Here is a 26,865-nt window from a genome sequence, read left to right on the forward strand (position 1 = left end):
TGTGTTAATTATTTGGTTGGAGATCTAGTCTCTTTGAAACTCCATGGGTCCAGGTCGACTAATCCTTTTTCCCCTATGGATTCTCTCTTATTTCTTGGTCTCTCTATCCTTCTTTCAACACTTCAATAAGACTCACTGCACTCCATCTAATGTTTGGCTCTGAGTCTCTACATCTCTTTCCATTGATTGCTGAGTGGAGCCTCTCAAAAGACAGTTATGCTAAGTTCCTGTCTGCAAGCATAACAGAATATCATTAGTAGTGCCTGGGATTGTTTAGTGCCCATGAGGTGGTTCTCAGTTTAGGACATTAATTGGTTGGACATTCCCTCCATCTCTGATCTATCTTTGTCCCTGAATATCTTGTGGTCAGAGCATATATTTGGTCAAAGACTTTGTGGGTTGTTTACTGCTGTCCTTATTTTCCTATTGGAAGTCTTACCTGGCTAAGAGAGCTAGCTGATTCTGAATCCAGATTCCCCAGTTATAGGAGTCTCAGCTAGAGTCACCCTATAACCCAACCAGGAGGTGCTGTCCCCATTCCTGCTCACTGGTATGTCCTAGAGATTGCCTCATCCAGATACTGCTGTCCATAATCTAAGGCCTCCTACCTCATTCTCCTCCCTATCCCTTCTCACACCCAGTTCCCAGACCTCCAATATCTGTTTTGTTTTCCTTTCTGAGAAAGATTTAATCTCCGTGGCACTCTTTTTTTGACTTCTTTGAGTCTCTTGATTATGACATGGTTATCTTGTACTTTATGGCTTATATTCACTTATAAGTTAGTACATATCATGTATGTCCTTTAAGGTCCTGGTTATCTCACTCAGGATATTTTCCAGTTCCACACATTTGCCTGAAAATCCATGTCCTTGTTTTTAATGGTTCATTAATATTCCATTGTGTAAATTAACCATATTTTATTTTTCCATTCTTTAGTTGAGGAACATTTGTGTTGTGTCCAATTTCTGGCTATTGTGAATAAAGCTGCTATGAACATAGTTGAACAAGTGTCCTTTGGGATGGTGGAATATCTTTTGGTTATATGCCCAGAAGTGATAAAGCTGAGTCTTGAGGTATAGCTATTTCTATTTTCTGGGAAACGAACAGATTGATTTCCAAAGTAGTTGTGCAAATTTGCATTCCCACGAGAAGTGGAGGGGTGTTCCCCATGCTCTACAATCCTACCAGAATGTTTTTGCCCTTGAATTTTATATCTTAGCCATTTTGATGGGTATAAAGTAGAATCTCAGAGACTTTTTATTTGCATTTCCTTGATGACTAATGACATTGAACATTTCTTTAGGTACTTCTGGTGAGATCTTTTGCTGAGGAAAGACCCATGAGGGGACATGTGATGTTTATAGAGTGTGTAAGTGGGACTCAACATATAGTGACCTGGGGCTTGCAATTCTCCCTTGATATTACATCTGTACTGATCTTTACTTACTTGAGAGCGGCAAAGCAGATAACTCCTGGCATTGCAGCTGGTACTAGTTGCTTGATTCAAGCCAATTGGGGAGAGGCCTGGTGGTTTCTACTAGATCATGCCACTCTTGCTGATTCATGTTTGGTGACTCTTTTGAACTAAACTCTTGATATCCTAACACTGCTGAAGTGAACTGATGGTATTCTGACAAATAAAAATTAGGACCATTCCAACAAAGTAATTATAAGGTGGGTCATAGTCCCCTGTCCTATTTACCATCATTAGATGGTATATAGGGGGTGTGGGTGAAAATATTTGAGAAACCACATTAAAATAGGTTTTGAAAAAAATCTAAGCCTACAGGTATCAATCAAAGTGACTTAGGCACAATGGGTAATTCTGCTTCAGAGGTTAGCAATGTTTTTTAAAGAAGTCATCAAAATAGCAGCTATGCCTGCTGGGTGGTCTCCTGTCATATTCCCAGGGTGGAGGGTATTTTGGTTTTCTTTTGTGGTTTTCTTGTATACTCTTTTGAAAAAATATTGGGAAAAGATGACAATTCTATTATGTTAGAGAATATTGCAGAGATGGCTAAGCACTTAGAAAGTTTTTGACTAGAGACAGAAATGCTTCAGAAGAAATAGAGCCAGTGGGAGAAGAACCACAGGGTTCAGGCATGATAAACAAAAGGGAAACAAAATACACTGGAATATAAACTACCACTCCACACTGCTCCACATTCTTTCACTGCTAGGTATGCAGAGCACCTCTGTGAAACTAAAATCCAGGAAGAACAGGAGATGATATATTGTTCAGCTGAGTGCACCACCAGAGGATTTGTTTGTGTCTACACAAGCATCTTCAGTCTTCCCATTCTTTGTGTAACACATGCCTGCTAAAGATTGTGGTCTTATCTATAATGAATGGACCTAGTATCTGGTAGAGATGCTAGATCTAAAGTATTTTAAATAGGTCTCAGTATTGTATGGCTTGCATTCTCCATTAACTAAAGAAATGTTAAAAACATGGAATATGGATAATAGGGTTATCCCACAATATTGGAAGGGTTAGCTGTTCAAAGTTAGCTGGACAAAAATTACAATGGTTATCATGATGGATGCATGAAGCCACAAAAATAGAACAACAGAATATAGTGAGGAGATAAATGCTATTAAAGATAAACTCCTCAGTGAAAGACACTCTGATTTACAAGAATAATCCAATCTGAAGATGTCATACTTGAATAGTGTTATGATTCAGGTTTAAGAACCTGGGGTATAATTGAGGAGCCAGGGAAAATATCTACTGCATTTTGAAAGTAATACAGGGGTGTACAGAAACTTTCACTGATATCCTACATTGATTGAGTTCAGGTGTACATAGAGCCACATCAGACCCTTAAAACTGACAGTCATTGATGGAAATATTGGCATTTGAAAATGAGAATACTGAGTGTAATAGATAAATCAGATCCTTGAAAGTACAAGGAGTCCCAACAGATGAATAGATAAGAGAGACAAGTGGCATTGGTTTCCACAAGAATCCTGCTAATATCATGGGGCAAAACATAGCTAGTATTCATAGAAATCAAAATTCCCAATGCTTGAATTGTCGCGAATTTTCATATTTACAAGAAATTGCATGGCTAGAAGTTTTAGAGATCAATATAGCATATATATTGAATCTAGAGAATATTGTGTTCATAGGAAAAAACAAATAGGTTCTGACTGCTAGGAACTACAAAGTTTCCCTATGTATTTTAGTCACTGTGTAAGGAAAAAACATTGGATAATGGATTGCTGATCCAAGAGTGACAAAGGAGGTAAACTTTGGCCCTTGGGAAATCAGCAGGTTACTGTCAGCTTGAGGCCCCATAATTAACAAAATGTTGCTCCCTTTGAGTAGCCACAAAGTACCAAGCAGGCAAGAAATTTAACAAATAACTATTTATGATTCTATATATGCTACAGAAGTGGATGAAGCTTTTGATCTGGACACAGTTATGCCTCTTACCCTATCACCAGAAATTGACTGCTGCGAGTTAACCACTGGTGTGTATAGTTCTTTGCCCTCAGGAACAGTGGGAATAATCTGGGAAGAAGTATCTTAACTTTTCAAAGATTTATTCTGCATCACAGTATAGTACATAGGGATACATGGAAAAATGTCACATGTGATGAAGGAGATGCAACTTGATGCAGGGGATAAATTTGCTCAACTCTTGTTGTTTCCTTAAATCAAGCACAAGGCCACTCCAGTTGAAAGGTCAATAGCTTTTGGAAATATTGAATTACGTGTATTTTGGCAAACAGTAATTAATGATCAGAGACCCAACTTAATGGTGCAAATGAATGGTGTTGACATAGAATAATTGATAGAAACAGGAGCTGATGCTAGTATATTTTGCCAAAAGTATTGGAATTTGGATTAGCTATTTCAGAAGTTTTACATACAGTTTATAGGAATTGGTAAATTATCACAATTAATAATAATCAATGAATTAATAAATAATTAATAAATAGTAATTTTGAATAAGACAATTGTCCAATGGATTAACTGTGTCAGACAAGAAGGAAAAAAGGGGAAGTTGAAAGCTTACATGGCTTACAAACCCATACATTTATGGGAAGGAATCTTTTACAACTATGACATATGCAAATTAATATTCCTTAAATTCCAGGTAAAGCAAATGGGGAAAATTATGTGTGATATGTAGATATTCCTGGAAAAAGTATTAATATGGATGACTGAAATATTGTAAGCAGTGCCTATGATCCAAAAATGGCATCACACGGTTTGAATGTCCAAATTTATAAAAGAAGCCACTGATGACATACAAAAAACCTTGCTCCTAAAATGGTTATCAACCAGACCTGTATGGCAAGAGCAGTTCCTCTTAACAAAGAAAAAATTGCAACCACTTGATCAACTGGTAAAGGAACATCAGGAGGCTCAACATACAGAAGAGTCTACAAGTTTCTAGAAGCCCCCTGCATTTGCTAATAGAAATAAAATTGGGAAAATGGAGGGTGATAAATTAACAAAGTAATTCAATCAATGGGTACTTTACAGCATGGACTTCCTTTCCTGTCTTTGTTACAGAGATCATGACCAATAATAGCAATTGTCTCGAAAGATTGCTCTTTCACCCTTGCATGAGCAGGATAGGGAAAGGTTGGTATTAAGTAACTACTTTGAATAGTCATCCACTAAAGAGATACCACTAGAATGTACTTCTAGAGATAATGTTAAAGAGTCCAAATTAAAGTCAGTGTTTTCTGAAACAAACATTACAAATTATTCATAAGCAATTCACTCAGTCTAACATTTATCATTATATGGATGACATTCTGTTGGCTGATTCTGACAAAGATGTTTGAAAGAATGTGTTTAAGGTAACATAAAAAGTTCTGCCATGTGGGGTTTATGGAGTGACCCCCCCCCCAATAAAAAATAAGTAGAGGAGATTCACTTAGTTATTTGGGTTACAAAATCAATCAACAAAGTATTAGACTGCAAAAGGTATAGATCTATATCAATTGAGAACACTTAAATATTAACTGTCTAAGGCCTACAATTGCATTAAGTATGTATGAGTTGTATAATTTGTTTCAAACATTACAAGAGATTCTAATTTAAATAGTCCAAGATGTCTAACAATGGAAGCAGAAAAATAAATAACTCTTGTAGAACAAAGATTGAAAGATAGATATGTGGATCAAATTGATCCTAAACTTGCTTGTATTTTGGTCATTTTTCCCTTCAAATCATTCTTCTACTAGATTCATTATGTAAAGAGAAGATGTGGATTTTCTTAGCTCACAAAGTAAAAAAAAAAAAAAGTTGAAAACATATATAAAAAGGTTTCTGAGTCCATTATAAAAGGTAGAATAAGATTTCACCAATTTTCAGGAAAAGATCCTGATGAAATTGTAGTATCTCTTATAAATACTGAGTTTATGCCATTATAGGTGATCAATAAAGATTTGAAAAGAGATTGTAGTAATTAATTGGGCTAGACTAACAAAAAATATCTGAAAAGCAAACATATACAGTTTAGATTCTTCCACATATTATAAAAAGAACACCAAATACAGAGGCATCAACGTTCTATAAGGATTCAAACAATATGGTAATGACATGGTATAAATCAGATAAAATAAGCAAGTTGCACAAGAGTCAATATACCTCAGTTCAATATGCAATCCTTATGGCATTATTAGATTACCCTGATATTCTTAGCATAATCACTGATTATTTATATGTAGAAAGAGTTCTTTTGCATATAGAGACTGCTGAATTTTACCTGATAACTCAGAATTACCCTTATTACTTATACAATTAGAATATACCAAGTATAGAAGTAGAAACTATCCATTATATTTTACTAATTTTTGGTCTCATACAATTTTTCAGGTCTATCAGTTCAATAAAATGACAAAATTGACCAATACTAATAGCAAATGTATTTGAAGCATCAAATTTTCATGAAAAAATCATATTATGGGAATATAATATACATATATATATATATATATGTATATATATATATATGTGTGTGTGTGTGTACAAAAATAAATGTGTATTAATAAAAATAAATACATAATGAAAATATACAGCAAGAGCCTAACATATATTAAAAAGAGGATTTATAGAACACTTGAAGATAGCTACTGTACATTAAATAAACTATTATTTGCTAACTTTCAAATATTTTACTATGATCTACATCAAATTATGTAAATGGATTTCTGAAAATTTCCAAATCTTCCACATCTCACCTAAGTTAGTATTCACTTTAAGTAAGCACACTAGTGCAACAATTTGTGAATGCATACCTATTTTCTATAACTCTTTTCTATGAAAATTATCCTCAAAGATATTTTGAATTCTATAGATCATTAACATAGATTTATTATAATCTATGTGTTTTAATTATATTTTATATGATCTCCATTAATTTTATTATTTATTATCTTTAATGTTTATAGAAGAAAAGATAAGGAATGAATTATTTAAGGCATATTAAACTGGTTTGAATAGAAGACACATTAGTCTTACATACTACCATAATAGTTTAAGAATTTAGATTATTCTGGTTTTGACATATTTAATCTTAAAATAACTCATTTCCTCCTATTGTTACAATGGTGCCCTTATCTCATTTAGACATTTCTTTTGTTTCCTGGTTCCTTAAATGAAGAAGAAATCAAGGCAGTTTTTGTTCTTGGGGAAACTTAATAATAATCCTGTCAATAGGCTTGATATTTAAATAATGTTAAACTTAAAATATCATATAACTCATCAGAAAAGTCATGGTTTCTTTAAAACCTGGTTACCTCACTGTGGGATTTGTCTCTTATGGCATCCAAATGTTGCTGAAGTCTACAGAATCTCACACCCAGCAATACAGGCTGGATCATTTTAACACAGCTCTTCAGTGATCTACATACAAAATATTTTTTAGGAGTTAAAAGTTTAGAAGTTACAGGAAATCATTTGTAGACTATTTTGGCAATTGGGAAATTAGCACAGATAATGGTTTACTTTTCTCATTAGAACATTTCTAGATTAATGAATGCACATAGGGAATATTTGTTTTGCAGCACACAGTTCTTGGAGAAGTTAAACTCAGGGCAGAGCTTCATTTTACTGTGCATTTCATTTTGCAGAGCTTAGTTTACTGTGGGTATGAAAATTGAAGCTGCAGAGACATAGACTAGACAAGTCCTGGGAGAAGGTAACCTCAAATTCAGACCAGGCTCAAAGGTACTGCAGGTATTGATGACTAGGACTAGGTCTTGTATTTTAAATGCTAACTGCAGAATGCTTGGTGCCTGTTTCTCCCCAGTATTAATGCCCTTGACAAGTAGCAAGTAAAATTTTATATTGAACATTTCAGGAGAAATAAGGTAGGGTGTATTTCTCACATTATCATACTTTTTATTTTCGACTGTAAGGACTGGAGCAATAACTGTAAGAAGTCAAGCAAACAGGTTCAATATTCCCATTCCTTCATGTAATTACTCCTTTACTCTTAAAAGTAAAATAAAAACATGTAATGTGTCAGACAGAGGAGACTGGCAAATGTGTCCAAAAGGTAATCTGGCCAGTAGTATATTTTTTTCACCATGGAAACATGAGGTTCAGAATTTAAAACGTAGAAAATATAAATCCTTTACAAGATTTTGGAGAACCATATCATGTCAGCAATACTTTTAAATGAGATATAGAAGGAATTATATATTTACCAGATAGCAAAGAAAAAGTGCATAGTGATTTTCTTTCAAATAGAAGGAAGAGCCTTCTAAAATGTTGATGTCAAACAACTATAATATACTCTAGGTATTGTAAGCAGACGATTATCTATATCACAAAGGGAGAGATTGTATGCATGAAGAATTTAACAGGATCAAGTGAGTGGACTGTTGAAGAAATTGTTCATCCATATCTGAGGTTTTCTTACCTGCCTTAAGCCATTTAGTTCCCAGATAACACACACACACACACACACACACACACACACACACACACACATTCACATGTGCAAAACAAACCTTTTACATTTATAACAAGCCTAAATCAGCATGAGAGCTGGGCAGATATTTATCTTCAATGCTATTATGTCTATTTGCCAATAATTCTAATAAAAAAATTGCCATGTTTCATCTGGTCTGCTATTAATTCCAGTTATCCAACCCACATGGTCACTATTTTAAGCTTCTTACCCCATTGCAGCTTTATCCTCCATTCTCTCCAACTTGTGGTCTCCTTTGACCTCAAGCTTAGGAATCCTAAACCCTGCTTATGTCTCTTCTGGCTAGGTATTGCCTGTTGACATCTTTATTTACCAATCAAAGAAACTCTGGAGAAAGGTCACATAGCTTCAATTGGGTCTATGTGCGGACCCTCTTTCCAAGGCAAACCAGGTCTTAAGGGCCTACACTTAGCATTACAATACACAGCAAAAGACCAAACTCAACAGTTGACAGTGGTGGCTTTACAATTAAATTTAAGGGACTTGCTTCTCTAGGTTTATAAGTATAAATTATCATCACATTTATGCAGTATAGTCAGCCTATGAACACAAATAAATAATTTTCCCTTTTTCAAATAACAATATATCATTATTAGTGTTTGTATATAATTATTGTTTGCATAGTTTATGCTTCCAAACATCACAAACTATCTTACAACATATTTGCTGCATAGTAAATATATCACCCCTGTCAACATCTGTGCTTCATGTTGCCAATATCTTTTCTTGGCTAGAACATCCACAGAGAATGTCACTGCTGAACTTTAGTATAATAGCTTTATATTAGTGCTTCCTAATTTCACAGAACACAGAAGAAACAGAAGCCTTAGCAAGGCCTTGGGAGAGAGTAAAACTGTGGTAAATGGTGAGCAGTAACAGGCTTATTGGTTTAACTATCAGTCATCGTTGTGACATCTTGGCTATATTCCATTTCAATAGCTACTGAGTTGAGAAGCCACATCAGAGATCTTTCAACAATCACTGTGAAATAATGTATTAGGATAATCTAAAATAATATAGTATAACTTGATGCATTTTAAGATTTCATTTCCATGACCAGTTATGCATTTCTAATCATTTTCACTTATTCTATGAATTTTACTGGTTCATTTATTGAATACTTATCTATATTTTTACATATGAATTGGAAACACACACATAGGATTTTGTCATTTAAATACAATATAGTGGTTAATATGACATGTTTAATTTATTTTCACCTATTTTATATGTAACAAATCATTAGAACTCATTTGGTAGTTTACCTTTATTTTATTATGTAATGAGTTCAAATTACCTTTTTCTTTTATGAATGAGGTTTTAGTAATTTGAAGGCATGCTGGCTATATGATATACTCCTCGCCATGAGATATGTGTGATCTCTCATTCAATTTAATTTAAAAAGGAAAATACTTTCATATTATTAGATGGTATAACAACCTCTTAATGGTGATTCCTACAATTATGACTATAATTGATGTAATTAATCTCAGTATCAAGATTAGACCTTCCCTTTTATTTTATAGAAATAGACCACTGAACTAAATTTTAGTTTCATACATAATTTGAACAACTACGCTTGTATATAACATATTTCAAATTTTTATTTTATTATGATAATTATTGGAGAACCACATGAATTCTCAGAGAAAAATTTTAAATCTGTAGATACTGTAATAATTGCATAACAAAACATGTTTATGAATGGCAAAAATACTAAAATGTTAAAATCAAAACTTTGAGTATTTAATATATTGGATAGTATTGATTTTATGGTTATGAATTTAGTCAAATTTTTGTTTATTATGCATCAATAATGTGAATATTGGTATATTTCTGTATTTAGTGTAAGCCCATGACTATGTAATAATAACCAATTCAGTTACAACTTGTAATGCATCTTTCTCCTAATTTTATTTTGTCTGTAAATGTTATCTCAAATTTAGAATCCAACTCTAATTAATATATGCTAATAGGGAAGATTTAGGTTGTGACTTCCTTTAAGCAGAGCAGATGTCACCTTAATTTATACTGCTGCAGTGACCAAAAGTCAGAGTTATTTCCGTTGTAATTCAGCAATATTTAGAAAGAGAATGGGAGTAAGAGACAACAAAAGAATTGGGAGGAATAAAATGTGGGCATGTGGAAAAAGTTGCCCAATTCTGTCTTTGAAGCATGGTATTAAAATAAGTTTACTCAACATAATAGATCCCGTGTGCATAACTCATTCAATATTTTTATGGTTTTACAATTTTTATTGCTATTTTTATATGGTTCAGATCTCCACATGCTACCAGAAAAGATTTATATTCATGAAATTTGACATAGAGTTAAGAGTTCTATATTAAATAAATTTTTAGGGGTGAATAAATAATCTTAAGAATATTTAATGTTTGTATAAGCTACCTGCCTATTTACAATTAAAGATAACTTCCAAATACAATAATGAACAATTAAAGAATAGTACTGGCTTATGATAACTAAGTATAGAATGTGGACAGGTGATATAATATTAAAAGTTAGCTTGCCTGCATATTGAATATGAATTACTTATAGCTATTGGGTTGATGTTGAGAAGGGAGAGAGATTAAAGAGGTGCTATTTTTCAGAGATTGTTTTCTCTTGATGATAAGATTAAGACTGAAACCCAAAATGCAATATTTTTTGCTTTTGTTCATAAGCATGTTTATATTTTTGTACTGGAAAATTTTATCAGTGTTGTAGCCATCTTATATGACCTATAAGAATCAGAATGTTAGCAAATAAATTAATATATAAATCATATTAATATGTGGTTTACATCTGAGTGAAAAGCATACATTACTATCTTAGAAATTAATGCACTAATTCGGCAGACAAGATCACTACAAGGGTAAATGCTCTTGCAAAACAATTTTGATAACCTGAGATTTAGCCTCTGATCCTGCAAGTTAGAAGAAGAAAACATGCTGTCCAAACTTAACAACTTGCATTATAATATGGATGACAATACACCATACACATCTGCACACATACTTCATATAAAAAACACATAATAATAGCAATAATAGAGTATATTAAAAAGGAAATTAAAACCTCCCTAATAGTGTATGTGCATATTATATAAAGACTTAAAGAAGAAAGCTTTGTATCGAGCCATATATATTTTTTTCTAATTCTATTATTTCTAATAATTTAAGATGTATTTTTATTTAGCACCCAGCTCTACTGATTTTTACTGTAAATTCTGAAATGACCTAAAAGAGAAAACAGTTGCTTCAAGTACTTCACTGGTATTTTAAAGGCTATGACTTTATATATGAGATCTACTGATTGGATTATGAAAAACCTATCCATAAGTTTTGAGGCTTATGGATACCATACTGAACATGCTGCTATCATATACTGTTCTCTCATTAAACTTTTCTTCAACTTCCATTAGGGCTACATGAAAGACTCAGTATATGTGCATTGTTTGTAATTTTATTAGAATGACTTTCGGATATTTGTTGGACATTTGATATTTTATGTCATTACTATTTCATTTTTTAATTTTATTGATACCATTGAAATAATTTTTAATGTAAGGACACACAATAATGAAGTATAAATATAGAATATATTGTTTGAATTTTCAGGACTAACAAACACAAAGCCAGTAATGGGGTATTAACAGGTGAAAAAGCAGGCTTAAAATGCTACAGGAGCAAAAAGAAAATATGTTATAGTATATTGAAAAAAACTAAGGTAAGAACAACATAAGTATTTTTAGTGCATGGATAACTGTGCTGTGCTCAATAGTTGTTATAAAAGCATTTGCATCTGGCGGGGTGGCGCACGCCTGTGGTCCCAGCACTTGGGAGGCAGAGGCAGGTGGATTTCTGAGTTTGAGGCCAGCCTAGTCTACAGTGTGAGTTCTGGGACAGCCAGGGCTACACAGAGAAACCTTGTCTCAAACAGCAACAACAACAACAAAACCAAAACAATAAAAGCATTTACAAAGTTATTGTACACCCAGGAATAAGTAAGCAATGAAATAAAAAAAATAAATAAACACAATACATACTTGCAATACTGGGATAGTCTTTAATATGCTTTGATAATATTCTTAAAATATTTAAAATGCAACATGTCTTTGGTTTGATAGTAATGTCAGGTGTGTTTTATTTTGTAGAGGGAAAATGCTTCAATATCCTCATGATATTCATGACATCACTGTAACAATGAGAATGTCTTCTACTCCAGATGTTAATATAGCTTACAGGTTCACCTATGAAAAAAATTTTTTGAGCAGCTGTTTCCTCCAGTAGTGTTCATAGTAGCTTTCAGCATTGTGAAAGCTAGTTAATAGAGATGAATGTTCAAGGCCAAGCCAGATATCTTCATAAGTTTATGTTCTATGATTCAAATACAGGGTTCCCTCAGCAACAAGGTCATACCATTGAGCTATGGTGTATAACCAATGGTAATGAGAAGAATCTGTGACTTTTGCAGGGGCTGATGGAATCTCTCTAGCCAACAACTTCAAAAGAGGAAACCTATTAAACCAAGATGGTGGATGAATATAAGGGATCGATGTCATCCAGTCATAAGGGGAGAGCTGCACATATGAACTGACAGTGATTGTAACAATATACATAATTCCTGTGCAAGCTCAACCTGATTTGAGAAGTGTACTTCATGGCTATTCCAATAATACCATGCTTTTGAATTATATGTTATTGACTGACTAATTTCTTCATTAATAAATATTAACTAGAATTATATTGTATCCAAAAAAATGCAACAGATTATTTGGGTCCTTTCTTACTAAAGCTTTAATAATGAATGAATAATTCATAATTAAAGTAAATTGGTCAGAAAACAAATCAAAAATTCATCAATGCTGAAAAGACACTTGTAGATAGGATGGATTGTAATAAAGAAAATTGGACAGAAGATGATGAGGGTGATATTAATCCATGTGTTTGTGTGTTTGTGTTTGGTGTGTATTTGTATAAAAAATCTGTAGATTGCTTTTGATAAGAAAACAATATTTACTATGCTAATCTTGCCATTGCATTAGCTTGGGAGACTTTACCATCTTCTGTGGTCTTTGATATACAGACCTTTACTCGCCTGCTTAGAGTTAGACTAAGATATTTCATATTAATTGTGGCTATTGAGAAGGGTTTGTTTCCATTATTTATTTTTCATCTCATTTATCATTTGTATCAAGGAAGCCTAATGATTTGTCTGAGTCAATTTGAAATCTAGCCACATTGCTGAAGTTGTTTCTCAGCTGTAAGAGTTCTATGGTAGAATTTTTGGTATCCTTTATGTATACTATTTATACCATGTTATTCCTTCCTAATCTGTATCCCCTTTGACGTTCTTTGTTGTCTAATATCCCTATCTAGAACTTTGAGTACTATATTGAGTACTATACAATAGGGAGAGAGTGGGGCAGTCTTTTCTTGTCCCTGATTTTCAGGGAATTGCTTGTAGATTCTCTCCATTTAATTTGATGCTGGCTGTTGGTTTGCTATATACTGCTTTAATTACATTTAAGTGTGTGCCATAAATTCCTAATCTCATTAGCATGAAGGCAAGTTGTAATTTTTCAAAGGAATTTACAGAATATTAAAGGTAATCATATGATTTTTTGAGTTTGTTTATATGGTGGATTATGTTGATGGATTTTCATATATTGAAACATCTCTGCATGCCTGGGATTAAGCATACTAGATCATGGGGAATGATGGTGTTGATATATTCTCGGATTTGGTTTGTAACAATTTTATTGAGTATTTCTGCATTGATATTCATAAGAATATTTCGTTTGACATACTTACTTTGTGTGCCTTTGTGTGTTTTAAGTATTAAGTAATTGTGGCTTCATACAATAAATTAGATAGATTTTCTTATGGTTCTATTTTATGAAATAGTTTAAGGAATCTTGGTATTAGCTCTTCTTTGAACATGTGGTAGAATTTTGAAATAAAAATATCTGGCACTGGCCTTTTTTTATGGTTGGGAGGTTTTGAATGATTTCTTCCATTTCCTTAGTGGTTACAGGGGTGTTTAGATGGTTTACATGATCTTGATTTAACTTAGATAAATGGTATCTGTCTAAACAATTATCTACTTTATTTACATTTTCCACTTTTGTTGAGTACTGTCTTTTGCAGTAACATCTGATAATTTTTTTAATTTCTAGAGCTTCTTTTGTTAGGTCTCCCTTTTCCTTTCTGATTTTGTTAATATGGATCATGTCTCTGTTTTCTTTAGTCAATTTGAGTAAGGGTTTATCTATCTTCTTGTTTTTCTCAAGGAACCAGCTCTTAATTTTCTTGATTCTTTGTACAGTTCTCTTTGTTTCTAATTGGTTGTATTCAGACCTGAGTTTGATTATTTCTTCCATTCTACTCCTCTTGGGTATGTTTCCTTTTTTTTTTTTCTTCTAGACGTTTCAGATGTGTGGTTAATTTGCTAGTGTAGGACCTCTCAAATTTCTTTATGAAGGCACTTAGTACTATGAATTTTCCTCTTAGCACCGTTTTCATTGTGTCCCATAAGTTTGGTTATGTTCTACCTTAATTTTCATTGAATTCTGGAAAATCTTTAATTTTGTTGGTTATTTATTCCCTGATCAATTTGTCATTGAGTAGAGAGTTATTCAGTTTCCATGATTATGTGGACGTTCTCTTGTTTGTGTAGTATTGAAGTCCAGTCTGTCTGTGGGAGAGAATGCATGAAATTATTTTAATGATCTTGTATGTGTTTACGCTTGTTTTGTGTCTGATTTTATTGTCCATTTTGGAACAGGTTCCATGAGGTGTTGAGAAGAAGGTATATATATATATATATACCGTTTTTTAGAGTAAAATGTCCTGAAGGCGTCTCATAAATCCATTTGATTCATAACTTCTGTTAGTTTCAATCTGTTTCTATGTAATTTCAGTTTCCATGATCTGTCCTTTGGTAAGAGTGGGATGTTGAAATATCCCACTATCATTATGTGAGGGTCAGTTATGTTTTGAGCTTTAATAAAGTTTCTTTTATAATGTGTGCATCTTTTGCATTTGGGACATAGGTGTATAGAACTAGGAGATCTTCTTCGTAGATTTTTCCTTTGATGAGTATGAATTGTCCTTCCCCATCTCTTTTGTTATCTTTCAGTTGAAAAAATAATATATTGGATATTATAATACTTACTCAAGTTTGTTTCTTAGAAGCATTTGATTGGATTTTTTTTCAGCCTTTTTCTCTGAGGTAGTATATGTCCTGGTCACTGACATATGTGTCTTGTATGCAGCAAAATTTTTGATCCTGTTTATCTGTGCAATCTGTTAGCTTTTGTCTTCTTATTGGGGAATTGAGATCACTGATGTTGAGAGCTCTTAAAGAGCAGTGATTGCTATTTCCTGGTATTATTGTTGTTGGACATGGTATTATGTGTGTGTAGTTCTCTTCTTTTGTGTTTGTTGTGAGATGATTAATTTCTTGTGTTTTCTTGGGTGTAGTTACCCTTCTTGTGTTGTTGTTTTCCTTCTAGTATCCTGTGTAGGACTGGGTTAATAGAACGATGTTATTTTGGTTTTGTCATGGAATATCTTGGTTTCTCCATTGATCGTGATTGAGTATTTTGCTGGGTAAAGTAGCCTAGGCTAGGATTTCTGTTCTCTCAGGGTCCACATGGCATCTGTCCTGGCTCTTCTGGCTTTTTTTTTATGAAGATATAATATATTCATATTTTTATTTTTATTCGATATATTTTTTATTTACATTTGGAATCTCTGTTAAGAAGTTTGGTGTAATTCTGATAGGTCAGCCTTTTTCCTTTACAACCTTTACTATTCCTTCTTTGTTCTGTGAATTTAGTGTTTTGATTATTATGTGATGGAAGGATATTTTTTTTTGTCTAATCTATTAGGTATTTTATAGACTTCTTCATTTTGGTCATTTCTTTCTTTAGGTTAGGGAAGTTTTCTTGGATGATTTTGTTGCACGTGTTTTCTGGATTTTTGACTGGGAATCTCCACCCTCTTCTATCCATATTTTTCTTGGTTTTGACCTTTTTGTTGTTTCCTGGATTTCCTGTGTGTTTTGGGTTATTATACTTTGTGTTTTCTTTGACTGATGTTTCAATATCTTCTATGGTATCTTTTATGCCAGAGATTTTTTTCTTCTATCTCTTGTATTCTGTTGGTGTTGCTTGCGTTTGAAGCTCCTGATCTTTGTCTTAGGTTTTCTCTCTCCATGGTTTGTAATTTCTTTATTCTTCTGTTTCCAGTTTTAGGTCATTGACTGTTTTGCTCATTTCTTTCACCTACTTGATTTTGTTTTTCAATATTCCTTTAAGGGATTTATTCATTACCTCTTTAAGTGCTTCTACCTGTTTGCCTGTGCTTCCTGTATTCCTCTAAGGGAGTTATTTATATCCTCCTTAAAAGGCTTCTATTAGCTTCATGAAATGGGATTTTAGGTGAGAATATTACTCTTCAGGTATGTTAGGGTATCTGGGCATTGCATGGTGAGAAAAGTGGGTTCTAATGGTGCTAGATTACATTGTTTCTGTTGCTTATGTTTTGTGCTTGCCTCTTGCTATATGGTTACCTCTGGTGTTAATTGTCCTGGAAGTCTGTTACTAAAGCCTCTCTGTTTGGAGGCAGGAGAGCTTTGTGGTCTGGGTTGGGTCAGGCCTCCTAGGAGGCAGGAAATGCTGTTTATGGTGGGGGTGGGGCTCTTATGTCCCTCATTAGAGCAGGCCTCATGTGTCCCTGGTTAGAGCAGTACTCCTATGTTGATGATTAGGACAGACATCCTGTATCCCTGGTTAGGGTGAACATCCCAGGGGACAATCAAATTTTGGGGCTCAAGGGTAGGATCTTCCTCAGTTCCGGATGGGGGTACATACTAGAAGGACTATGGGGCTCACATAAGTCAGGGTACATCTCAACTCTTCTGGGCTCTGTGAGATGACAGGGTCCAAGCTGGTGTGATTATTGGGTCAAGGGTTTCTCCTGTGACCCTGGTTAAGGCTGACCTCCTGTGAGACAGGCAGTCTATGTGGTGTGGAAGAGGGGCAGTCACACTGATCTGAACAGGGTGAAGGTACAGATCAGAAGGAAGATGGGTTCCTGGAGAGGGGATAGATCCCATAGCTGCTGGGCTCTATGAAGGTCCCAGTTTGCATGGGTATTAGGGCAGGGGCATACCTGTGTCCCAAGTTATGGCAGACCTCCTTGGAGACAGGGATGCTGTAGGGTGTAGGAGAGAAGATGGGCAGCAGATCTGCCCCAGAGGAAGTGCATATCTAAAGGATGATTGAATGGGCTATGGCAGAGGGGATAGATCCACTTACTGCTCTGTGGTGTTTCAGATGCCTTGGGTACTGAGCAGAGGTCTCAGCTGTGTCCCTGGTCCCTTGAAACACAGGAAGGCTGTGCGGTGTTAGAGAGGGAAAGCCCATATTCTCTGAGTAGAGGTGTAGAGTGGAAGAAAGTAACTTCTTACATTATAATGACAAAATTCTAATTCATTTAGGAATATACCTTGTGTACAAAATCAATAACTGAGTGACAGTTTAAAAGGATAGAAGACAGTAATTATATTTTCCCCTAGTTATTGGTTTTCTGCATTGCAATCCTTCTTATTTCACAGCATATAAATGGAAAAGGAAGAACTGAGTTGAGTCTCTCTAATTTTAATATGTAGAAAAACCCTATTTTTCACTTCAGAAGTTGTTAATATGAACTTATAATGAAAAATTATACTGCAGATATTTTGAGTGATAATATGTCAGTAATATTTAATTCTTTACGCTGTAAAAATTTTAAAAATACATTGTATTAGCTATCAGTTTTACTGGTATGTAATAGTAGTGAATATGGGCACTTTGTCTCTTTATGGGTTTCTTAGTTAACTATTACTGACTGATTCTCTTCCAGAAATTGTTCCCAAAACAGAATCCCCTGCCAGTAGTACCAAGTATTCACTACTTAATCTTAGTAGCACCAAGTTTTAAGTATTTAAAGCAATGGCTGCTACAGAGGTCAATTAATTTTCATTCTTGGTTATTTAAAGACTTTATGTAATGCAATGATTAGAGAAATGGCAATGTCTAAAAGCAGGGCTCTGGAGACGCCATTTGAAATTAGATTTTGGATAATAATTCAGTATTTTATTATTCAACTATGAGGGAAAACTTACTTCATTAACACAGTGGTACATTCTTTTCACACTAATGCCACTCTACATCTTGAATTTGAGGCATAGTTTTGAACTGATGAATTTTTAAAGCTTTAATTCAGTGTTAGTATTTTATATGAAATACATTTTTAATTTTAAATATATTTTTAAGATTAATAATAAAAAGTTAATTGTATATAAATACAATGTATATAAGTTAATTCACTTAAGGTAATTATATTGAGGGCAAATAATAAATAAATAATAAAGCGGAAATAATTTACATGGGGACTTTTGTACATGTAAAAGAAAAATAAACTTTTACCTTTTAATTGGCTTACAAACCTTTTTCTCCTTTAGATCTGAATGGAGGACATGGCCAATCGAAACCATTGCATGGTGTCTGAGTTCTTCTTGGCTGGGCTTTCAGAGAAGCAAGAACTTCAGCTTCCCCTCTTCTTCCTCTTCATAGGAATCTATCTCATTACTGTAGCAGGGAACCTGGGCATGATCACATTGATTGGGCTCAGTTCACACTTGCACACACCCATGTACTTTTTCCTCAGCAGTCTGTCCTTCATTGACTTCTGTCAATCCACTGTGGTTACCCCTAAAATGCTGGTGAGCTTTGTGAAAGAGAAGAACCTCATCTCCTTCCCTAGATGCATGACTCAGCTCTACTTCTTCATCACTTTTGGTATTGCAGAGTGCTACACATTAGCTGTAATGGCATATGATCGCTATGTTGCCATCTGTAACCCCTTGCTTTACAATGTAGTCATGTCCTGTCAGTTGTACTATTCTCTTGTTTCAGGGGTATATATTTTTGCTGTGTTCTGTGTATCCTTACACATTGGCTTCATGTTTAGAGTCCAGTTCTGCAAATTTGATGTGATTAACCACTATTTCTGTGATCTTCTTCCTCTCTTGAAACTTGTATCTTCCAATACCCATATCAATGAAATACTGATTTTATTTTTGGGTACAGTGAACATCTTTGTTCCAATCCTGACCATTATTACTTCCTACATCTCCATTATGGCAAGCATCCTCCGTATTCAATCCACTGATGGCAGATCCAAAGCCTTCAGTACTTGCAGTTCCCCCATCTCTGCTGTTGCTATCTTCTATGGTTCTGCTGCATTCATGTACTTACAGCCATCATCAGTGAGTTCGATGAACCAAGGGAAAGTGTTCTCTGTGTTTTATACTACTGTTGTACCCATGCTGAACCCCTTGATCTACAGCCTAAGGAATAAGGATGTCAGTGTTGCACTGAAGAAAATAATTGAAAGAAAAAATTTCATGTAAGGAGAAATCATATGAAGATTATTTTTCATAGCAAAGTAATTATAAATACATAGAAATATTTATTTGACTCTACCTGTCATTATTATTCCATATTTGCTAGGATCAATTACTCTCAACAATAGAACTTCTGGCAGAATCACCATCCCTGAACTTAAGCTACACTACAGACCAACAGTGATAAAAACTGCATGGTATTTGTACAGTGACAGGCAGATAGATCAATGAAATAGAATTGAAGACCCAGATATGAACCCTCACACTTATGGTCTCTTGATCTTTGACCAATGAGGTAAAATCATTCAGTGGAAACAAGACAGCATTTTCAACAAATGGTGCTGAGTCAACTGGCAGGCAACATCTAGAAGGACACAAATTGATCGATTCTCTTCTCCTTGTATAAAGCTCAAGGCCAAATGTATAAAGGACCTCCACATAAAACCAGATACACTGAATCTAATAGAAGAGAAAGTTGGGAAGTTCCTGGAGCACATGGGCACAGGGGAAATTTTCCTGAATAGAATAACTATAGCTTATGCTCTAAGATCAAGAATTGATAAATGGGACCTCATAAAATTGCAAAGGTTCTGTAAGGCAAAGTACACTGTCAATAGGACAAAATGGCAACCAACAGATTGGGAAAAGATCTTTACCTATCCTACATCAAATAGAGGGCTAATATTTAATATATACAAAGAACTCAAGAAGTTAGATTCCAGAGAACCAAATAACCCTATTAAAAAATGGAGTCTAGACATGTGGTGGTGATACATGCCTTTAATCCCAGAACTTGGTAGGCAGAGGCAGGTGGATTTCTGAGTTCGAGGCCACCCTATTCTACAGAGTGAGTTCTAGGACAGCCAGAATTACACAGAGAAACCCTGTCTCAAAAAACAAAAAACAACAACAACAACAAAAAATAAAACAAAAAAAATGGAGTCCAGAGATAAGTAAGGAATTCTCACCTGAGGAATACCAGATGACTGAAAAACATCTAAAGAAATGTTCAACATACAATATCCTTAATTAACAGGGAAATGTAAACCAGAATAACCCTGAGATTCCACCTGAAGCCAGTCAGAATGGCCAAGAGCAGAAACTGGGGGGGGGGGGGACAGTAAGTGCTGGAGAGGATGTTGAGAAAAAGGATCACTCCTCCATTGATGGTGAGATTGCAAGCTGGTAAAACTACTCTGGTGGTCTCTGGAAATCTGTCTGGCATTTCCTCAGAAAATTGGACATAGCACTACCTGATGACCCACTGTATCACTCCTGGGCATATACCCAGATGATTCTCCAATGTATAATAAGGACACATGCTCCACTATATTCATAGCAGCCTTATTTATAATAGACAGATGCTGGAAATAACCCAGATGTGGAAGATGTGGTACATTTATACAATGTAATACTACTCAGCTATTAAAAACAATGAATTCAGGAAATTTTTAGGTAAATGGATGGAGCTAGAAAATATCATCCTGAGTGAGGTAACTCAATCACAAAAGAACAAGAACACACAAGGTATGCATTCCCTGATAAGTGGATATTAGCCCCAAAGCTCAGAATACCCTAGACACAACTCACAGACCACATGAAACTCAAGTAGAACAAAGGCCAAAATGGGAATACTTTGATCCTTATCAGAAAGTAGTTCAAAATACCCATGGCTCACAGCCAGCCAATAGAATGAGCATAGGATCCCCAATGGAGCAGCTAGAGAAAGGACCTCAGGAGCTGAAGAGGTTTGTAACTGTGCAGAAGGAACACTAATATGTACCAACCAGTACCCCCAGAGAGCTCAGGGAATAAACCACCAACAAAAGAGTACACATGAAGGGACCCATGGCTCCAGCTACATATGTAGCAGAAGATGACCCTTTCAGACATCAATGGGAGAAGAGGCCATTGGTCATTTGAAGGTTCAATTCCTCATAATAGGGGAATGTAATTCAGGAAATGGGGTGGAGGGTGAGCAGGGGGAGGGAGGATGGGATAGGGCGTTTTTAGAGGGGCATCTCGTAAACTGGATGCCATTTGAAATGTAACTAAACCAAATATCTAATAAAAAAAGAAATGTTCAATATTCTTAGTCAACAGGGAAATGCAAATCAAAAAAACCAAACAAACAAAAAAACAAAAACGCTGAGATACCACTTTACACCAATTAGAATGGATAAAATCAGAAACTCAGATGACAGCAGATGTTAGCCAGGATGTAGAGAAAGAGAAACACTCCTCCATTGCTGGTGAGACAGCAAGCTGTTAAAACCACTTTGGAAATTATTCTGTGCTGGGGACAGCAAACAATGACAGGAACTGCCTGCAATAGTCCAGGATGGAGACATCTCAGAAGCCCACAGCTCCTTGTAGAAAAGGATGGTGTTTGGGACTCTGAGAAGCAGGACACAAATCCCTTCAGGGGACCCATTATCTGAAATAAGGGACTGCCTGCAGTAGGCCTGGATGGAGACATCTTCAGTAGCCCATGGCAGCTCTCAACAGTTCTTCCCATTTCTCCTAACCTTTGCCCTCGAAAATGGCTGTATAGATTTCATTTGTGTATGACTGTTTTTCAGTTGGCCTTGGTGTGCATAATTATTCTATTATATCTGACTTTCTTACTTTCTTCTCCTTCTGTACTGGTGAATTCTGTGAAAGTAGATCTTCCCTAATGTAATAATTCTTAAACAATTAAAAATTGAGGCATGGGCACAGCACAGCACAGCACAGTTCTAATGGCCCAGGTGAATGCCATGTGTTCTCATCTTAGAAACAATGCAATAACTGCACAATGGTAGTTCCAGATTAATGTTTGACTTGCAAAGAAAGTTTGACAAAATTATTAGAAAATGAATTAGAGCCAACATTGGAACCCCAAAGAAAGAAAAAACTAGTAATGTTATGAAATAAGTTCTACACAACATTTGAGACTGGTTCCTGGACAAGCAAGTATAGAATCTGTTAAATCTTAGAGTAGTAAAACTAAGTCAAAACACTGGGACTCTTAAGACAGTCATTGTGTGCAATGTGTAGAAGCAGAAAACTAGGGTAACTGTGGAGTTAAGGGTTAACTTGATTCTTTCTGGTCACTGCCTGTCAGCTTTGTCCATGTCATTTATCATTAGAGCTTCACAAGTAAATGCAAGTAGCTTGCTTCAGAGCTCTGAGTTCTGAGGTATAATAGTTAAAGTTTAAATAATGATAAACTTGCAATTATTATTATTTTGGCTATAGACCTGGGAATTGGGAAGCTTGAAACTTTGGGGAACAATTGTAATTCTAGATTTTTTTGTGGGACTTGGTTATTCGTTTGAATTTGATTTGGCAACGATATACAATGTCTTTTTTATCTGCTTTTGGAGTATTAATAAAAGACTGGGGCAAGAAGAAGGCGAGTGAGCATGAGAAGAGCTTGTGAAGAGTGAGTGAAGAGAGAATGTGAGGTGTGTCTGAAGAGCAGGTGTGTGAGAGAAAGGAGAGTGCATGTGGTGTGTGTGTGTGTGAGATGTTTGTGAAGAGTGAGTTTGTGAGTGAAAGCGGAACACAAAGAAGTGTGTATGGGCGAGAGAGTGCATGAAAAGAAAAGCGCACAGGAGAAAAGCAGAGTATGCAGGAGAATGCAGTGAGTGTATGCAGCCTTTAGCTGCGAGTGAATGAGCAAGAGAGAAAGAGAGCAGAGAGTGAGAGAGAAGAGAAACTTGAAGCCTTGAAAAATTGCCTGTCAGCTTGTACCCAAAAAGTAGTCTGTGTATATTTATTATTCACTTTCCAGATATCCTTGCTTCCAGTTGAGAATCCCGACCCTGTGTCAAGGCTGGATCCCGGCAATTCCAGCATTTTTTGAGAAAATTAGAAATAGGTTTACCTGAAGACCCAGTTATACGACTACTAGTCATTATACCCCAAAAAGTGCTCCAACATATAACAAGGACACATGATCCACTATGTTCATAGCAGCCTTATTTATAATAGTCAGAATCTGGGAACAACCCAGATGTCCTCAACAGAAGAATGGATAAAGAAAATGTGATACATTTACACAGTGGAGTACTATTTGGCTTTAAAAACAGTGACTTCATGAAATATGCAGACCAATTGATGGAACTAGAAAATATCATCCTTGGTGAAATAACCCAGACACCAAAGAACACACATGGTACATATTCACTGATAAGTGGATATTAGCCCAAAAGCTCACAATGCCCATGATACAACCCACAGACCATATGGAGCTTAGAAGGAAAAAAGACCAGGGTGAGAATGCTTCAGTCTTGCATTGAGGGGAGAAGAGGATGGTTGTGGGAGGTGGAGGGAGAGGGGAACCTAGAAGGGTAGAAGAAAATAAGGGGCAAAATAAGAAACTAGAGATGTGAGAAATGTGCAAGGTGTCAGGAAATGCAACAAAAATAGGTAGCAGGGGCAATGAGGAACTGAGGATAGCCACTGGAGAATCCTAGACTCCAGGGAAGCATGAGGCTCCCAGAACCTAATGAGATGACAACAAAATGTGCAGAGATGGGGGAGATAGAACTTGTTGAGATGATCTCCAGTTAGATAGGCATGGCCCCAGTAGAGGGATGGTGCCACCCACCCATCACAATGTTTTTAACCCAGAAATGTTCCTGTCCAAGGGAAAAATAGGGACAAAAAACTGGAATAGAGACTGAAGGAAGGGCCAACTGGGGACTGCCCCACCTGGAGATCGTTTATGTCTTTAGACACCAATCCCAACACTGTTGCCATGGTCAAGAGGTGCTTGCTGACAGAAACCTGGTGTGGAGAGTCCTTAGGTGGTTTTTCCAGCCAGCAATTGACCAATGCAGATGTGGGTGCTTGGAACCAACCATCAGACTGAGCTCAGAGAACCTGGTGCAGGCACTGGCAAAAGGACTGGAGGAGCTCCAGTTAAATATGTAGTAGAGGATGGCCTTGCCTGACAGCAGTGGGAATGGGGATCCTTGGTCCCTGGGGAGGTTTGATGCCCCAGCATAGGTGGTGGGGCATGAGAGTATGGGTGGGGCATGAGAGTATGGGTGGGGCACCCTCATACAGACAAAGGAGAGGGGGAGGGCAGATGTGGGATAGGGGATTGGAGGAAGGGTAACAGGGAAGTGGGATATCAATTAAGATGTAAATGAGTGGAATGATTAATAATAATAATAATAATAATAATAATAAAAGCTGTCCACAACTGAAACATGATAAAGGTTCATTTCCTGACCCCCCCCACAAACAACCTATCCTGTGAATGTATGCCTATTTCTTGTAATTCTTTTCTACGAAAATTAGCATCAAAGATATTTTGAATTCCATTAGATTATTAAAATGCTGTATTTTTGAATGTCATAAAGTTTTATTTGTGTTATATGCTCTGTACTAACTTCCATGTTTACTCTTTTTAAAGTTTACAGAAGAAAAAAGAATAGAAAGCAAAGTAAATTGGTGAGAATTTAAGACCCTTACTTTAGTCTTACAAATCATTTTAATAGTTTCAGATTTTAGATTTTTCTGTTTTCTAACTATTTAGTCCTGATAGAACAAACCTAATTCTCTAGTCACAATGGTACACCCATCCTTTTCATTTTGACCATTTATTGTTCTCTTAAATTGGGAAGGAAGCAAGGCAATTTTGATACTTGGAGAAACTGGTGAAACCACTGGGGTCTCTCTCTGTTGTGCGGGCAAAGGTTTCTAGGATGTGGAGAAAGAGGAACACTCCTCCACTGCTGGTGAGATTGCAAGATGGTGCAACCACTTTGGAAATCAGTCTGGCAGTTCCTCAGAAAACTGGGCATGACACTTCCTTAGGACCCGGTTATACCACTCCTGGGCATATATCCAGAGGATTCTTCAGCATGCAATAAGGACACATGCTCCACTATGTTCATAGCAGCCCTATTTGTAGTAGCCAGAAGCTGGAAAGAACCCAGGTGTCCTTCAACGGAGGAATGGATACAAAAAATGTGGTATATTTACACAATAGAGAACTATTCAGCCATTAGAAACAATGAATTCATGAAATTCTTAGACAAATGGATGGAGCTGGAGAACATCATACTAAGTGAGGTAACCCAGTCTCAAAAGATCAATCATGGTATGCACTCACTGATAAGTGGATATTAGCCTAGAAACTTTGAATACCCAAGACATAATCCACATATTAAATGATGTCCAAACAGAATGGAGGAGTGGCCCCTGGTTCTGGAAAGACTCAGTGCAAGAGTATAGGGGAATTCCAGAACAAGGAATCGGAAAGTGGTAGATGGAGGAACAGGGGGAGGGAAGAGGGCTTAATGGACTTGCGGGGAGTGGGGACCCAGAAAAGGGGAAATCATTTGAAATGTAAATAAAAAATATATCAATAAAAAAAGTGGAGGTTTGTATTCCATTAAATTTTCCCCCAAAGGTAAAGAATGATACAATCTTGGAAAGTGTGACTAAAAATGAGGTAAACTGTAATAATTCATCACATGTTGTGCACATTTTATGGAAGTATATTGCAAAATTGGAAATATGTCTTTTATGTGTTTATAAGCATTCAGTTTTCTGGTCTTTATAAAATTTCTTCTTTGTGATATATTTATCTATAACCCCCCCTCCCCTTTTGGGCAATTTCTCATGTGACTGCCACAAACTTCCATTTATATTACTTCCCTATGGTTATGTTTCATAAGCTTATATTATACTGAAAAATAAATTATTACTTCTTTAAAAAAAAGAAATATGTAGAATCTCACATCCACTCACACCTGCTGGATCAGAGTAAGCATTTCATACAACTTTTCAAAACTTTTATTAGGATCTGAAAGTTTAGACATGATATGTAATTATTTGAAAAATAACTTGACAATTGGGACATAGCACTGATAATTGCTTATTTTCTCATTAGCATATCTTTAGAAAAAACAAGAGTCCTTGGGGAAAGTTAATTTCCTGACACACAGCATCTGGAGTACTTAAAATCAGGATAGAGCTTCACAACTGCTCAGTTGACTCTGTATTTGAAATTGAATCTGCAGAGGCACATATTCCTGGTGGAAGATGACTGGAGATGCAAACCAGGCTCCAAGGTAATGTAGCCATTGAGGACAAAGTTTGTCTCCTAAAAATACTTACTGTAGAATGCTTGCTTCTCCCAATTCCAGGATTGGTACTATTGGCAAGCAGCTATTTAAACTTAATATTTAGAATTTCAAGAAAAGTAACATAGTATGTTTGTCTCAAATGTGTTATTTAGGACTGTAGAACTGGAACAATCACTGTCAGAAATCATGTAGAAGTAACTGAATATCCTCAATCATTCTTCTAATTATTTCTTTATTCTTAAAAGAACCCTAAAAACAGTAATGAGGCAGACATTATCATGTAATGATATCATCATCATGAATTACTGATGAGACTGAGAAATAACTAGTGATCTGGTTAGTAGTGTACTTTA

General features: G+C 35.6%; 1 protein-coding gene across 1 annotated transcript; it reads left to right on the top strand.

Annotated features, from left to right (window-relative positions):
- The first annotated feature begins 18,482 nt into the window (after positions 1-18,482).
- On the top strand, positions 18,483-19,427 carry LOC127689977 (olfactory receptor 1537-like). The gene has a single exon (XM_052189549.1). It carries the CDS (start codon positions 18,483-18,485, stop codon positions 19,425-19,427), a length of 945 nt encoding a protein of 314 aa, XP_052045509.1.
- Positions 19,428-26,865: the final 7,438 nt, after the last annotated feature.

The sequence above is a fragment of the Apodemus sylvaticus genome, chromosome 7, assembly GCF_947179515.1.
Source record: "Apodemus sylvaticus chromosome 7, mApoSyl1.1, whole genome shotgun sequence".
Classification (NCBI taxonomy): Eukaryota; Metazoa; Chordata; class Mammalia; order Rodentia; family Muridae; genus Apodemus; species Apodemus sylvaticus.